The sequence below is a fragment of the Poecilia formosa genome, unplaced genomic scaffold (genome assembly GCF_000485575.1).
Source record: "Poecilia formosa unplaced genomic scaffold, Poecilia_formosa-5.1.2 Scaffold2259, whole genome shotgun sequence".
NCBI classification, from domain to species: Eukaryota; Metazoa; Chordata; class Actinopteri; order Cyprinodontiformes; family Poeciliidae; genus Poecilia; species Poecilia formosa.
The window spans coordinates 1-14,760 of NW_006802198.1; the positions used below are offsets into that span (position 1 = coordinate 1).

Consider the following 14,760-nt stretch of genomic DNA (forward strand, 5'->3'; position numbering starts at 1 on the left):
TTTGGAAAATTATTCAACTTCATTGTTTAAAATTTTCTTCTCATTGACATAATTAATCCACCATGACGTGTTGCTGTGAGATCTGTAAATCTGTCAAATGTAAGACTTTAGCACAGCCAGAATGAGATCATTTCCTCACTTGATCATGTGGGGCACAGAAACTTTAGAGTTCTCCTCAAAGACGCTGGTCATCAGGCCGTTACAGCGGATGTTATCGATGCACTGAAGTGGAAAGAAAACACACACACACACACACAAACACACACAAAACAAACAAGGATAAACGTTTCTTTTAGAAGATCAGCTAAAGTCCGCCATGGCAGCTCTGAGTTCCTCTGAGTCGGTCAGTACCTGGCTGATGTCGCTGGTCCAGGCAGCCTTCTCCTGGCGGGAAGGAGCCAGGAGAACAACGCAGAAGCTCTGACCATCAGGGGGCTCCACCACAATTTTAAACTCCAGGTGACTGAAGCCTTGACCTGCAGCGTTGTCTGAAACGCAACAGGAAACCAAAACACTTTCATTCTGCTCAGCTGAGCTGGGATTAACCTTGTATTGATCTGTAAACTGCCTAAATGGCTTTGTTGCATTTAATCAAAATTGTAAAAAAAAAAACCCAACATATTTTCTATTGTACCTATGAACTTTCTCATTGATATTTGTTGTTTTTTCTAGGTAGTGTTTCTTACAGTCCTTCTTCCGCCAAACTTTTTTCACCGTTGAATTCTGCAAAGTTTTCTTTGTAGAAATCTGACGTTCAGAGGTTAGGCAACCACTGGAATGAATTTTAATAATTAGTAAAGATTGCAGCAGGATACTCACAGTCTTCATCACTGGCATCTAGTTCCTCAATCAGAGTGCACTCAATCAGAGACAGAGTTCCTCCCTGCTGTTAGGAAGAAAGATAACAAATTAAATATTAAATTAAAGCCTTCCCAGTGAAAGATATTGGACACAAATCTAGACTCAACAGAAAGACTTTATTTTTAATCTTATTATGCCAGAACAAATATTTTCTGTCATAATTATGAGGGAATTTTGTAGATCTAGTTGTGCCTTCAAGGTCTAATACAAATATATTATTTATATGACTTATCCCCTAGTGTACAGGGGTATGTTCTGAACAGATTTAAGCTGACCAAAACTGTATTAAGACAATTTCAGATTAGCAGGAGAGATTGAATGTCTTTAGTTTTCAGATTTGTAAAATGCAAAGCAGGATTTGTCGCACTTCCATTACACAGATTTTTGTCTATATTCTGCTAATGTTGAAAAAAAACAACAATTTTTGGAATTGTTTCCATTCAAGTGGCTAAAGTCATGGCAGCAGCTGAAGTAAACAGTTACATGGGATATATTCATAATTCAGCCATGACGCTAACACACGTCACCTATCACCCAATCAGAGAAGACGTCAGCATCTTATTCAGTAGTTTGAGCGACAAGCCACGCCTACTCAGGAGCGGCTACTATGCGTCATTTTGGAGAAATTGTAATAGGTGATTTTACAGAAGAGTTATGGATTTAACATGTTGGAATGACACTCAACTGATGCTGTGAGAGCTCTGAACAACATCTGAAAAAAAAAAAAATCAGAAACAATCCATTTTGTTTTTGCCAGTAGTAACATCCAGCTGCTGATCATGTGACTTGTGTGATGTGAAAAAGGTGTTTCCATTGCAGTTCTGCAACACACATCTACTTCGATACGGCCGAAAAGCAATCTCATCATTTTTATTTTAAACAATGATTTTTTTTTTCGAAATGCCATGTTTCCATTAAGCTGATTTATTTTCATAATTTCAATTTACACAATTTTATGGTTAATGGAAACACAGTGTATGTCTTCACAGGCCTGTCATTTTTGCAAAACCTGTAACTCTAGAGTCTGTGTAGAAACTGCTGAACTTGAAAACACTCAGATTGTAGATAAAGAGACGTTTTACCTTCAGCAGGTGCAGCTTCCCTCCAGAGGTCCGTGTACAGATGAGGAAGTGCTTGGTGAACAGGAAACACTGCCTCTCTCCTTCCTTCCTCAGGGAGAGCGAACCCAGACGCACCTTACTGAGCATGCCCCGTTCGCTGCTGGACGGCAGCTGGATGAGAGAACCTGATCGTGGAGGAGAGAAGTCGTGAAAGAGTGCAGGAAGGTGGGACGGCTGAACGAAAGCTGAGAAAGCAGGAAGGCTACCTTGTCTGACGAAGGTCTGGCTGGTGTCTAACAAAATGTCGCAGCCTTCAACGATCATCCTTTCAATGGCCAGATTCTTCCTGATGTTCTCTGTGTCGCTCACCTCGTCNTTTGGAAAATTATTCAACTTCATTGTTTAAAATTTTCTTCTCATTGACATAATTAATCCACCATGACGTGTTGCTGTGAGATCTGTAAATCTGTCAAATGTAAGACTTTAGCACAGCCAGAATGAGATCATTTCCTCACTTGATCATGTGGGGCACAGAAACTTTAGAGTTCTCCTCAAAGACGCTGGTCATCAGGCCGTTACAGCGGATGTTATCGATGCACTGAAGTGGAAAGAAAACACACACACACACACACAAACACACACAAAACAAACAAGGATAAACGTTTCTTTTAGAAGATCAGCTAAAGTCCGCCATGGCAGCTCTGAGTTCCTCTGAGTCGGTCTGTACCTGGCTGATGTCACTGGTCCAGGCAGCCTTCTCCTGGCGGGAAGGAGCCAGGAGAACAACGGAGAAGCTCTGACCATCAGGGGGCTCCACCACAATTTTAAACTCCAGGTGACTGAAGCCTTGACCTGCAGCGTTGTCTGAAACGCAACAGGAAACCAAAACACTTTCATTCTGCTCATCTGAGCTGGGATTAACCTTGTATTGATCTGTAAACTGCCTAAATGGCTTTGTTGCATTTAATCAAAATTGTAAAAAAAAAAACCCAACATATTTTCTATTGTACCTATGAACTTTCTCATTGATATTTGTTGTTTTTTCTAGGTAGTGTTTCTTACAGTCCTTCTTCCGCCAAACTTTTTTCATTGTTGAATTCTGCAAAGTTTTCTTTGTAGAAATCTGACGTTCAGAGGTTAGGCAACCACTGGAATGAATTTTAATAATTAGTAAAGATTGCAGCAGGATACTCACAGTCTTCATCACTGGCATCTAGTTCCTCAATCAGAGTGCACTCAATCAGAGACAGAGTTCCTCCCTGCTGTTAGGAAGAAAGATAACAAATTAAATATTAAATTAAAGCCTTCCCAGTGAAAGATATTGGACACAAATCTAGACTCAACAGAAAGACTTTATTTTTAATCTTATTATGCCAGAACAAATATTTTCTGTCATAATTATGAGGGAATTTTGTAGATCTAGTTGTGCCTTCAAGGTCAAATACAAATATATTACTTATATGACTCATCCCCTAGTATACAGGGGTATGTTCTGAACAGATTTAAGCTGACCAAAACTGTATTAAGACAATTTAAGATTAGCAGGAGAGATTGAATGTCTTTAGTTTTCAGATTTGTAAAATGCAAAGCAGGATTTGTCGCACTTCCATTACACAGATTTTTGTCTATATTCTGCTAATGTCGAAAAAACACAATTTTTGGAATTGTTTCCATTCAAGTGGCTAAAGTCATGGCAGCAGCTGAAGTAAACAGTTACATGGGATATATTCATAATTCAGCCATGACGCTAACACACGTCACCTATCACCCAATCAGAGAAGACGTCAGCATCTTATTCAGTAGTTTGAGCGACAAGCCACGCCTACTCAGGAGCGGCTACTATGCGTCATTTTGGAGAAATTGTAATAGGTGATTTTACAGAAGAGTTACGGATTCAACACGTTGGAATGACACTCAACTGATGCTGTGAGAGCTCTGAACAACATCTGAAAAAAAAAAAAATCAGAAACAATCCATTTTGTTTTTGCCAGTAGTAACATCCAGCTGCTGATCATGTGACTTGTGTGATGTGAAAAAGGTGTTTCCATTGCAGTTCTGCAACACACATCTACTTCGATACGGCCGAAAAGCAATCTCATCATTTTTATTTTAAACAATGATTTTTTTTTTCGAAATGCCATGTTTCCATTAAGCTGATTTATTTTCATAATTTCAATTTACACAATTTTATGGTTAATGGAAACACAGTGTATGTCTTCACAGGCCTGTCATTTTTGCAAAACCTGTAACTCTAGAGTCTGTGTAGAAACTGCTGAACTTGAAAACACTCAGATTGTAGATAAAGAGACGTTTTACCTTCAGCAGGTGCAGCTTCCCTCCAGAGGTCCGTGTACAGATGAGGAAGTGCTTGGTGAACAGGAAACACTGCCTCTCTCCTTCCTTCCTCAGTGAGAGCGAACCCAGACGCACCTTACTGAGCATGCCCCGTTCGCTGCTGGACGGCAGCTGGATGAGAGAACCTGATCGTGGAGGAGAGAAGTCGTGAAAGAGTGCAGGAAGGTGGGACGGCTGAACGAAAGCTGAGAAAGCAGGAAGGCTACCTTGTCTGACGAAGGTCTGGCTGGTGTCTAACAAAATGTCGCAGCCTTCAACGATCATCCTTTCAATGGCCAGATTCTTCCTGATGTTCTCTGTGTCGCTCACCTCGTCATGCATCATTCTGAAAACACAAGGAGCAGAGGTCAGTGTGTGTGTGTGTGTGTGTGTGTGCGTGTGTGTGTGTGTGTGTGTGTGTGTGAGACCTGTATGACCCAAACAGCCGGTTTTACTCTCAGTTCAGCTGAATGAAATTCAAATTCTGAAGAAAGAAAACTTATCATTTCTGATAAATTTCCACCATCGAACTACAATTGAACTTCTATGTTTAGATTTTAAATGATGACAAAAAACAACATAATGGCAAGAAACATTTATCTAAATATTACTTATACCTTAAGTATCATTCTTTTGTGAAAATTCAGTGTAATTATTCCATAAGAATGAGTGAGAAAAATAGAAAAAAACTTAATCTATAAGAGAGATAGATTTATTGTATTTCTAAAAAACATGTAATTCCTCATAACGGTGTAAATTAATATTAATGATGTTTAAAAAAACCTCTAAAAATAATTTTTTATGATATTTTCTCTACTGTTGAGTTTATTACAACATCAATAAATAAGAAAATATGACAATTAAATATTTGTGCAGCTTTCACTGCAGTGCATTTTTTCAGTTTCTCAATAAGAACCAACATGCAACCAAATGAATCTGTCCCTGTGCGTTTAGAATGTACATACAGAAAAATGATATTCGGTCTCCACTGTAGGGTAAAATTCAATGTCACTGAATCGTCATTTTCATTTTTTTTTTCCACAGTCCCATACTCACTTTGACAACTCTTCCAGTTTGGATTTGGCAAACTCCAGGCTCTTGCGCTCCACATGCTCATGGGGTGTGTGCGCCAGCAGCTCATGGAGGGTGATGATGTATCGAGGAATCTAGCATTTAAAAAAATACGTGTCATAAAGAAAACATTGACATATTGAATACTAAGACATGGATGTATGATTAGAATGTGGGATGAAAATTAAGAATTTAAACCTGAGTTTTTTAAGGTTTAATATTTAAAAATCTGAAATTTTATCAGTTTAAAACCAACATTTTCAAATATGTTAAAAGCTATTTTTTTTGTAGTTTGTGACAGAATTACTTTAATTTTAACACATTCTACCAAGATCTATAAATGATTTATTGCTGTAAAGTTTTACGCGCTCCAAGTGTTTTTAACCCTCTTTAAACACAAATCTAAATAGCTTGTGGTGATTTTTTCAATCATATAATATGTAGAAGTCTAGATATTCAGACTTGTAGATAAATGGCTTCAGCAGCCCAGCTGCATTAGTTTGCTCAGTCTCAAGCCAAAAGCTGAAACATCGTTTGAATCAATTGAAGTTTTTCAAATGTACTCAAAATAAAAGCCTTTTGATTTTCCATTCATCTTCATTACAATATACATTTGAAGCTGATGAAACGGCATGTCGTGATCGTAGTTACCATATGGCCACTGGAACTAAACCTAGACCTTGAAAACAAAGCAGTTTATTGCCTAATTAGTACATAAAGTGTTTGGTACCTGGAACATGGGGTAAGTGAGGAAGGTTTCCAGCATGCGGCCCTCACAGCCGGCGTTGTATTCGTACTGTTTGAGCAGCTTGTCAAAGTCTCGGTTCTGCTTGCAGTTGGCCAGAACCTGCAGGCTGTACTGGTGGTTCCGCACAAACTCCTGGTAAATGTTGAGCATGGGCAGCAGGATGTCGAACAGGTCAGCTGGGAGGAAAACGCACAGCGACTCACATTGATGTATCAAAAAAGATAGTCTAAAACTACAGCTTCTACTTCAGACATCTACAGGTAATAAATGTATGTTTTTGATGTGGTTATATTACAGTGACTCTATGTAATAATAATAATAATATTATTTATCACATATTTACATTGAAAGTGCTACAATCAATAAAACAATTAACACAAAACAGCAGCAAAGATCCTAAAATATAGATGTAAACATTAAAGATTAGAAATTCATAAGAAATATTGAGAATATTAAGTTTTTTAGGCCTGTTTTGAATGTATGTAACTGTAAAAAACTCATTTGTAATTCAATTATTTGTTTGGAAATTACTTTCTTGGAATGAATTATTATCTGTTTAGTGACTGAAAAGTGAAACTACACTGTAAAGACAATAACTTTCATCAAACACAAAATCCACTCATAAACTGCATCATCATAATTTGACAATAGTCTATATTTCTTCTTATTACAGAAGCATTACTTATGAAGATGTAGGTTACATTTTTGTTGATGTTTTTCATGTTAGGAGCTGTGATCTGAGAGTTGGTACAGTCTACAGGTTTAAGTATTTAAGTCTGACCACTGAATGACTCAGTACTCACCCAGAACCAACGTCGGCCAGTTGGCGATGCGAGCCTTCAGGCCCTGGTGGAAGATCTCGTGCAGAAACATGATGGTCTCACTGCACACAGAGAACTAATCTGAGGATGTTTCTCTTTTTATTCAGGAGACAAAATAAAATACAAACACTGTGAGTTGTGTTTTAAGACGTGCACTCTACGAAAGACCAGCAGCTAACAATTATTTTAACGATGTCGATTATTCTAACCATTATTTGGTCAATCATTATATTGTCAATTGGCACATTCTGCAGATTTGTTGTTTAGCCACTCAAACTTATTTTATACAAGATTAGAAATACATAAAACATGCAGATAAACAAATAATTCAATTCCATTTTAAAATAGAAAACTAGACACTTTATTGCTTAAACTTCAATAACATTCTATTAGTGTAAGCTTGATCACTTGTAGCAAAGGATGAATCTGCAGCTAAAAAATACATCGTGTGAAAAGTTCAGCCCTTTCTTAATTGATTAATAGATTTTTTTTTACTAAATTTTTACCTGGTGAAGGTAAAACTGACACAAGCTCTGGAGAGAACATTACAAACAAATAAGATTTATTTTACCTTTAATGCTAAATGTATACATTTTTGGTCAGTTTTGTCTTAACTGCAGCTCTGACTGTGTTGTTCTTTCAGTAAATTGCCTTTTTAAAAGTCTAAATACTCCAGTTAAGAATTAATCAATAGTTAAACTAATTATTAATCAGATTAATCACAATTAAGCCGATTAATTAAACAAGTCATTGAATTGTTTCTTGATCTCTCATGACTCCTAGTGAAAGAAGACGTGTGTTTGCTGTCTGTTCTGTAATCATGTAGATGATCAAACTGCGATCAGAATGAACCTCTCTCTATAAAAGTGGAAGCTGTGTTCTGCTCCAGGCTCTTTCTCCTGACTGCGCTCAGTGAGCAGAGACTTTAAACGCTGTAAAGCCTTCAAATAAATACTGATTAAGAATATATTCTTTCTCTGGTCCTTGAAACAGGTTTCCCTCACTCTTTGTTAAAGGAAAATTTCCACAACAGTTTGGCGTGGACGTAGAATGCGGGGCAGTCTTGAATCGGGCTGATGACGAAGCTTTGCTGCTCCTCTCCGTGAGAGGATATTCTGGTTTCACATTAAATCAGTGGATTAAAATGTTCTTTTAAAGTGATTTCCTAGAATCAGTAGAGGGGAATGTAGTGTGAAAATTTGAAGGTTTTCCCACGATTAATTAATCTGATGATTAATTAATCGGATTAATTGTTTCAGCCATGCAAAAGATAATCCATGTTTTATCATGCATAAACATTTTTATAATCCACGTCTATTTACATATTTCATTTTTTACAAATCAAATAAAAACGGGAGAAAAATTATATTTATGCCTTTACATTGATTTATAACATTTAATTGAATAATTAGCTGTCTGGAAGGATTTACAAAGGAATCTAGAAACACACAAAGAAATCATCTATAGATTAGAATTAGCTCATTTTCGGTCCATAAATGGTGACAGAAACTTAAAAATGGGATCTTCAGTATCAGGAGGCTGTTTGTTCAGGTTTCTATAACAGAGCAGCAGAATTTGGCAAATCATTTTACTTAAACTAAAACTGGCATGTCAAAGCACAGATGTCTGCTCAGTGCACCTTCAAAAGAATCAGGTACTTTGGAGCAGCTGTGAATCATCTGATCGCCTCTGTGGGATGAAATGGCAACAATCAAAGCCCTCAAACTGTGAGTCAGAAATGATCTGTGGGAAAATTCACTGGGAATTAGAACGAGAAAAGAAAAAGGCAGAAACATTTCCTCCCACTTCAGTGTCTGTTACTAACACATCGGCCCATCAGTGAAACACCATCTGATCAAATTCAACTGGAAAAAACACAGTGAACTCACAGCTTACTGTTGGCAACATGATAAGACATATGTTAGAAATAAACTTTATTGTCCTACAGGAGGAGAGTTCAGGATGGATACTCAGTTTGAAGAACATCCATCAGATGCGAAACCTATTTGAAATTTTTGACGAGGCAAAATCCAAAGTGGGATTAAATTGAGCGATTATTTTATCAGTTATCAGTATGTACTTGTTAAATGTTACTTTGCATCAAATTTCTTCTTGTCATTCGTCTCAGGCTTAAAACTGTTTGAACTTTGGGAAGTTGACTTCATCTCTCCTAGAGGCCTAAATGCACTGAGTTTCCAAAATATAATTGCCTGAACAATATTTGTGCTAACAAGCATTGAACATGTGTACCTATTATAGTGGCCAGTCAGTGTAGGTTTCTGTTTAATCACATGACCACATGGAGCTTTGGTCACCGTATAATATCACTGAATAGACGGATCAGAATATCATCAAACTATTATGTTTTCCAGCCACACAGAATCATTTTATAGCACAATCAAGTAACTATCTTACCTCAAGTTGTTATAAAGATGATGAATATATAAAATATGACTTAGAAGAAATCTGACGTTGTAGTTTATTGCCTTGAAATTGGGCGCGTCTCTTTAAAAACTCCTGCTTTTTCTGAAGTTTCACCTTCAGGAAGTCATCACAACATGGCTCCTCCGTTAACCTTAAACCTTTGAGAAGTATCTCCTATAAAGAGCTCAGCAGATGCATCGTTCCACAAGGTGTTTGCTAATTGCTGCTGGCTAGTTTGAAGGAGCTGAGTGGGGGGTGAGGGAGTTGGGTGTTGGGGTGTTGTCGAAGGCGGAACTAGATCCCATCAGGTACTTTGCAACTGAATGGTTACCATGGGACATTAAAGATTTTTTCAAGCATCCATGAAAGAATCAAAGCAACTCTGCAGGAATGTTTTTGGTGATGAAACGACATTATAACATGATGTAAAGGTAAAAAAAAAGTCTGTTTTACTTAAGACTGCCCCTTTTAGGATACCTGCTTCTTTGGATGTTATTTACAGGTATCACAGTAACTTGTTAGATTTAAAAAAAAAAAAGAGAATACCTTCCTTTTTTTTATTTATTTATTTATTTTTATACATTTTAACACTATTTTGTGTTAGTGTATCACATAAAATCCCAATAAGTTGGTTGAAGTTGCAATGGGACAAAACATGGAAAAGTTCTGTTGGGGAAGAATGCTTTTGTAAACTTGTATGATGATCTTTTTTGACACCCGGTACTGCAAGCGTAAATGTTTTGTGTACATTTCCCTCTCACACAGAGCAAGAGGATTCATTACCTGTTGAGGAAGATGCTGCTGACGTCGTCGTGGCTTATGGGAGGCTTCTTGGAGCTGGCGGCCATGCGCAGCGGCCTGAGGAAGCAGTTGACCAGAATGGAGAGCTGGTGGACGTACTCCGTCTCTGCCTCTACCATGTTGAACACGATCTGGTTCCTCTTCCTCATGCTCTCTGCGTGAGGCGAGCAGATGTAGTCCTGGACGATGATCTTCCACTTCCTCCGGCACAACCAGCCACGCATGAAGCTTTGCACCTGCATGGTCACACAACAACCCCGTCATGGCCTCCCGTCCTCTCCGTCCGTTGTCGCCGCTTTGATGATGCTTTTACCTTTTTAATCTTTTTGATGTCCGGGTCCTCCTCTTCTTGGTTGCTCTGGAACGGGAACATCCTCTCCTTGGCTTTGTTCAACACCACAATCTACCACGACAACAGCATCTATGTGAGTTCGTTGGTACAAAGTATCAAATATTCATGAAACTTTGGACAGAAATAAACATCGAGATAGGGAAGCAATGGGTTCTGGAGTCCTTGGAGCCCTGCTGTGCTTTAATTCAACAGAAGTGTCTTCTTCATCATGCCTGGGGGCTTTTGCACGCGTTGATCTAAATGTGCTCCATCTGAGGGTTGCGTCCGAGTGTGCATTTAAGTATGCATGCGCACGCAGATGTGGAGGCACTCATGCGTACCTCGGCCTTGAGCCGCTCGATCTCCGTGTCCTGATCCTCCAGCTGAGTGCGCAGCTGATTGGCTGCGATCTTCTCCGTCTCCAAGATCTGGACCAGGTGGATGTACTTCTGCATCAGGATCTCACGCTCGATCATGATGTCAGAGTAGCTGGAAGGTAGAAAGGGTTGGGCTTCGGATATGTGCTGGTGAACAAACATGGGTGCGCTAGCAGGTAAACGGGGGGGAGGGTGGTGGAGGATGTCTGAGGTGTTCACTGCCGTCGTTAAAATATAAGAGAGGCATAAGGAGAGCACTGAGAGGAAATAGAGGTCGAGTGTGTGATGTAACCGACGAGGTAAAACAGCGCTGTGTGACCTAAATGTGAACCGCTGCGAGCACAGAGCACCCAGACACGCTCGCTCGCCTGGATGTGGTAGCTGTGTCCAGTGTGTTTCATCAGCACCACAAAAAAGAGAAGCAAAGATGAGTTTGATTTTACGAGAATCTTTAAACTGAACGCTTAATGTTTAGAGGCTTTAACTGATGAGAAAAAGGTGCTTGACAAATTTACTACTCTGCTCATCTATTTCTCAGCAGATTTTTAAAATCATTATCTGAAAAGTGTGTGTTTTGTACTGAGCCTGACCTTTTATCTTTTGCTCCAATTTAGTCTTTCAGTGCATGTCTCTTCCAGCTTTACACACTTAAGCTGAAATGGTTGCCTATTTTTCTCTGTAAAATTTCACTTCACTCTGACTGCGACACACGAGCCTGACTGACAGCGCTAAGTCCCTCCTCCTGGCTCTGATTGGTTGTTTTTGACCGGGAATGCTGCATTTTGTCAGACGGCAATAATAGCTCTGGCAGGAGGTGGATGAGATCGATCTTTTCACAAATTATCTGTTTCATATTGTATTGTCACAACATGGTGACAGTTTTAAAAACATATGTAAAAAACATATTTTTTGTAGAAGTTGCATACAGCAACTTTTAAAAAGTTATGGATTAATGATGTACAAATTAGTGCCCAGTCAGCAACAGGATTTCCAAGAGTAAATAAGAATCAGAAATCATTCGATAGAGGTCTCAGTAGATATAATATGTATTATTAAAACCTGCTGTATTTCCTTAGCAAACAATAGGATGGGTCCACTTTTATTATTTTAAAAAGAAAGGTACTCGGATTCTCCTGACAGACTTTATGTGTGGTGCTGACGTCAATGCTGCACTGCTGTTTATTCATTTTTTTTGGTCAAAACTAACAGCTGTGAGGGATTGCTGAAGCAAGGCAACAGTTTTCCCCCTGGATCAGGGTCAGAAAACACCGCATTGTAAGGCGAAACTGACTGCTGATCACTCTGCATTAAGAAGATCTACTCAGGCTAGAAAACCTCCCATCTCGTCTGTGCAATTGTGCACGACAGATCAACTGTGCCGCCGGTTTAAATCTCCTTAAATGCTGGTCATGATCTTGTGGTATTTGATGTTCTGTGTGAGCGCTCAGTCATTAATCTCACAACACACACATTCAGATTCAGACGGTGACACGGTTTGCAGCGGCACAGCGGCCATTTTTCTGAGAAGTCCTGAACTGAGTCATTACTGACTGAAAACATTTTTCTGATTTAGAAGCAAAATGGCTTTATATCCCACCACGAACATATTCCTGTACGTTTTGTGATAATCATTCTGTGTGGACTAATTATTTTCTTAAAACCACAATGTGACCTTAACATTGCTGCTTGCTTTGACTATATCCTACACAGACATCTACATTTATTAGAAATTTAGCATGAAACTGACCTTGTAATAATTTTCCTATCTTAGACTCTGAAAATGGTAAAATGAATAATGAGGGACATAAGTCCAATACTGAAGATTTTTCCCTCTAACCTGAAAATGAACAACAAAAAAACGTGACTGAAACGTGTCTGTTTGTACCTGGCCTGCTGGATGCACTCCACCCACTCGTTGCAGTCCGACTCGTCCTCTGACCGCAGCTCCAGAGGTTTCTGACCTTCATGACCAAAAATGACCAGGAAGTAGTGCTGCGTTCAACAGAAACAAACAACCAATCAAAACCACTAATTAAAGCTTTATCTTCTTGATAAAAAATGGCAGATATTAGTAACAAAAACCAGTACATTTAAATTTTAAAAATGATTACAGTGAACGCCAAAGCAAAAGTAACAAGGCAATAGAATAAAAGTAAAGTCTGAAGGTTAAATTAAAACTACCAGTGGATTGATTACAGTTTCCTGGCCAATCACCGACTTTTAAAACAACTGACCATCTGATTCTGATTTTGGCTGATGTGGATTTTTTTTGTCACCACTGGGGAGACTACAGATAACCACAGACATGTGACATAACCCGGCTTTCAATGCAGAGCTGAAGGGGCAGTGGCTGGTTTTTAGAGCTACCCTGAGGAAGATAAGATTGGTTTCTGATGGGAGCATCGGCCAATCGGCGATCTCCCAAAATTAAGGAAATTGCTGTCAATTTATCGGTACATGACAACAAAACATATACAGAAACACAAGGACTAAAAACAACACATTTGGATTCTAGATCTTTTTCAGGCTCAAAATCTAGAGGACTTTTTTGTAAAGTAAAAATCTTAATGTAACCACAGTCTGACCAATGGATTTATGAAATGAAACACTTAAAACATTATTTTAAAGTCAGTAAAGTTTTAAGTCAGTAAAGTCTCTGCCTGAGCTGGAATGTTTTAGTCTTAAAAACATCTTAGATGTTTTTATACCAAACTACTTCACTGCAAGTTTGAAGCCAGCATGTTTTATAAGCAATGGCATCACAAGAGCAACAATTTGAAATAAAATCTAAGCAAGCACAAATCATCAATTTTTTTTCGTTTTGCTTCTGGCTTTAGGACTTTAAAATAATAATATTAATAGGACTTTCTTTTATATCCTCACTATTTGGTCTGAAAGCAAAATTGTATAGGTAGGCCTGTTGCAGTAAGCATAATAAAAAAACAAGTTCAATAATTTCCACTTGAATGATTTATCATTTTTTTCTTTTCTCTCTTTCAACCTAAAACTGGATAATAAAAGTCTTCAGTCTGGTGATTTGGTCTCAACCAGGCCTTTTTTGAAGGACAATTTTGTTTACAGATACTTCATCATTTTATTTGTTGTTTCTGTTTTGTTAATTTATTTTGGATATTTAAAATGTCTTCTAGTTCCAGTGTTAAATATTCAGTAGAATTTAAAGTTTATTGGTCTTTTAGAACGTGTTCTTGCATTATTATGCGATTACCATTATATCACATGAAAATGGTCTCATACCAACATAATTATCTTTTACCGCAATAACTAGCAAAATTTGTCATAGTGGCAGGCCCAGGTATAGTAAATATACCTGTGTGCTTTCAGTTAATTATTCATTTATTTTATCATTTGCAATGAAATACAATAACATAAAATGCAACGCCCACAGTGTAGCTTATTTTGCTTTCGGGCTGCCTCAGAGACAAACAGACGGCCAGTGTAGTAATGATGTAACGATAAGCGGGTGAAAGATATTTGCTGGCGTGTGCTGGCTACAAACGAGGGAGGCTTAAGGGCTTGTTTGTGTGTTGGGGTTGGGGGGGAGAGGGAGTGAGGGTTTACATAACCACCAAGGCTTGTACAGCTCCTTGTATTGCTAATGCGGCTTCCCCAGCCACAAGCCTGCTTTAAGCTGCAGGATAACAATGAGTGAGACGGACAGGCAGAGAAAGGGAACTGTAAGCTGACTTGCCCTGCATTCAGAGGGCAAAAAAAAAAAAAAAATCAGTTCATCAGTCTGACCTGGACAGAGCATGTCATTTCAGCCAGTGTTTGGTTTAGAAGATCTGGTGTTATAAATGCACACTCATCAGATCCCCACACCATCCTGAGCTGCTCAACCACTTTCACAAACCAATCAGTTATGCAGCATAAATTAAAAACGTAAGATTGTCTTTAATGTACTGTGTTACGA

The 14,760-nt window shown here is 38.4% G+C and overlaps 1 protein-coding gene across 1 annotated transcript; it reads right to left on the reverse strand.

The window, feature by feature from the left end:
• Window positions 1-2,433: 2,433 nt before the first annotated feature.
• Window positions 2,434-12,827, reverse strand: LOC103133109 (ras-specific guanine nucleotide-releasing factor 2-like; the record flags this gene model as incomplete). The annotated part of the gene is made up of 12 exons (XM_007544877.2): window positions 2,434-2,520; window positions 2,650-2,786; window positions 3,118-3,184; window positions 4,239-4,402; window positions 4,484-4,602; window positions 5,313-5,422; window positions 6,058-6,251; window positions 6,879-6,958; window positions 10,104-10,357; window positions 10,435-10,524; window positions 10,794-10,941; window positions 12,715-12,827. Coding segments are annotated over 12 exons (1,563 nt in total), but the record flags the coding sequence as incomplete, so codon positions are not given.
• Window positions 12,828-14,760: the final 1,933 nt, after the last annotated feature.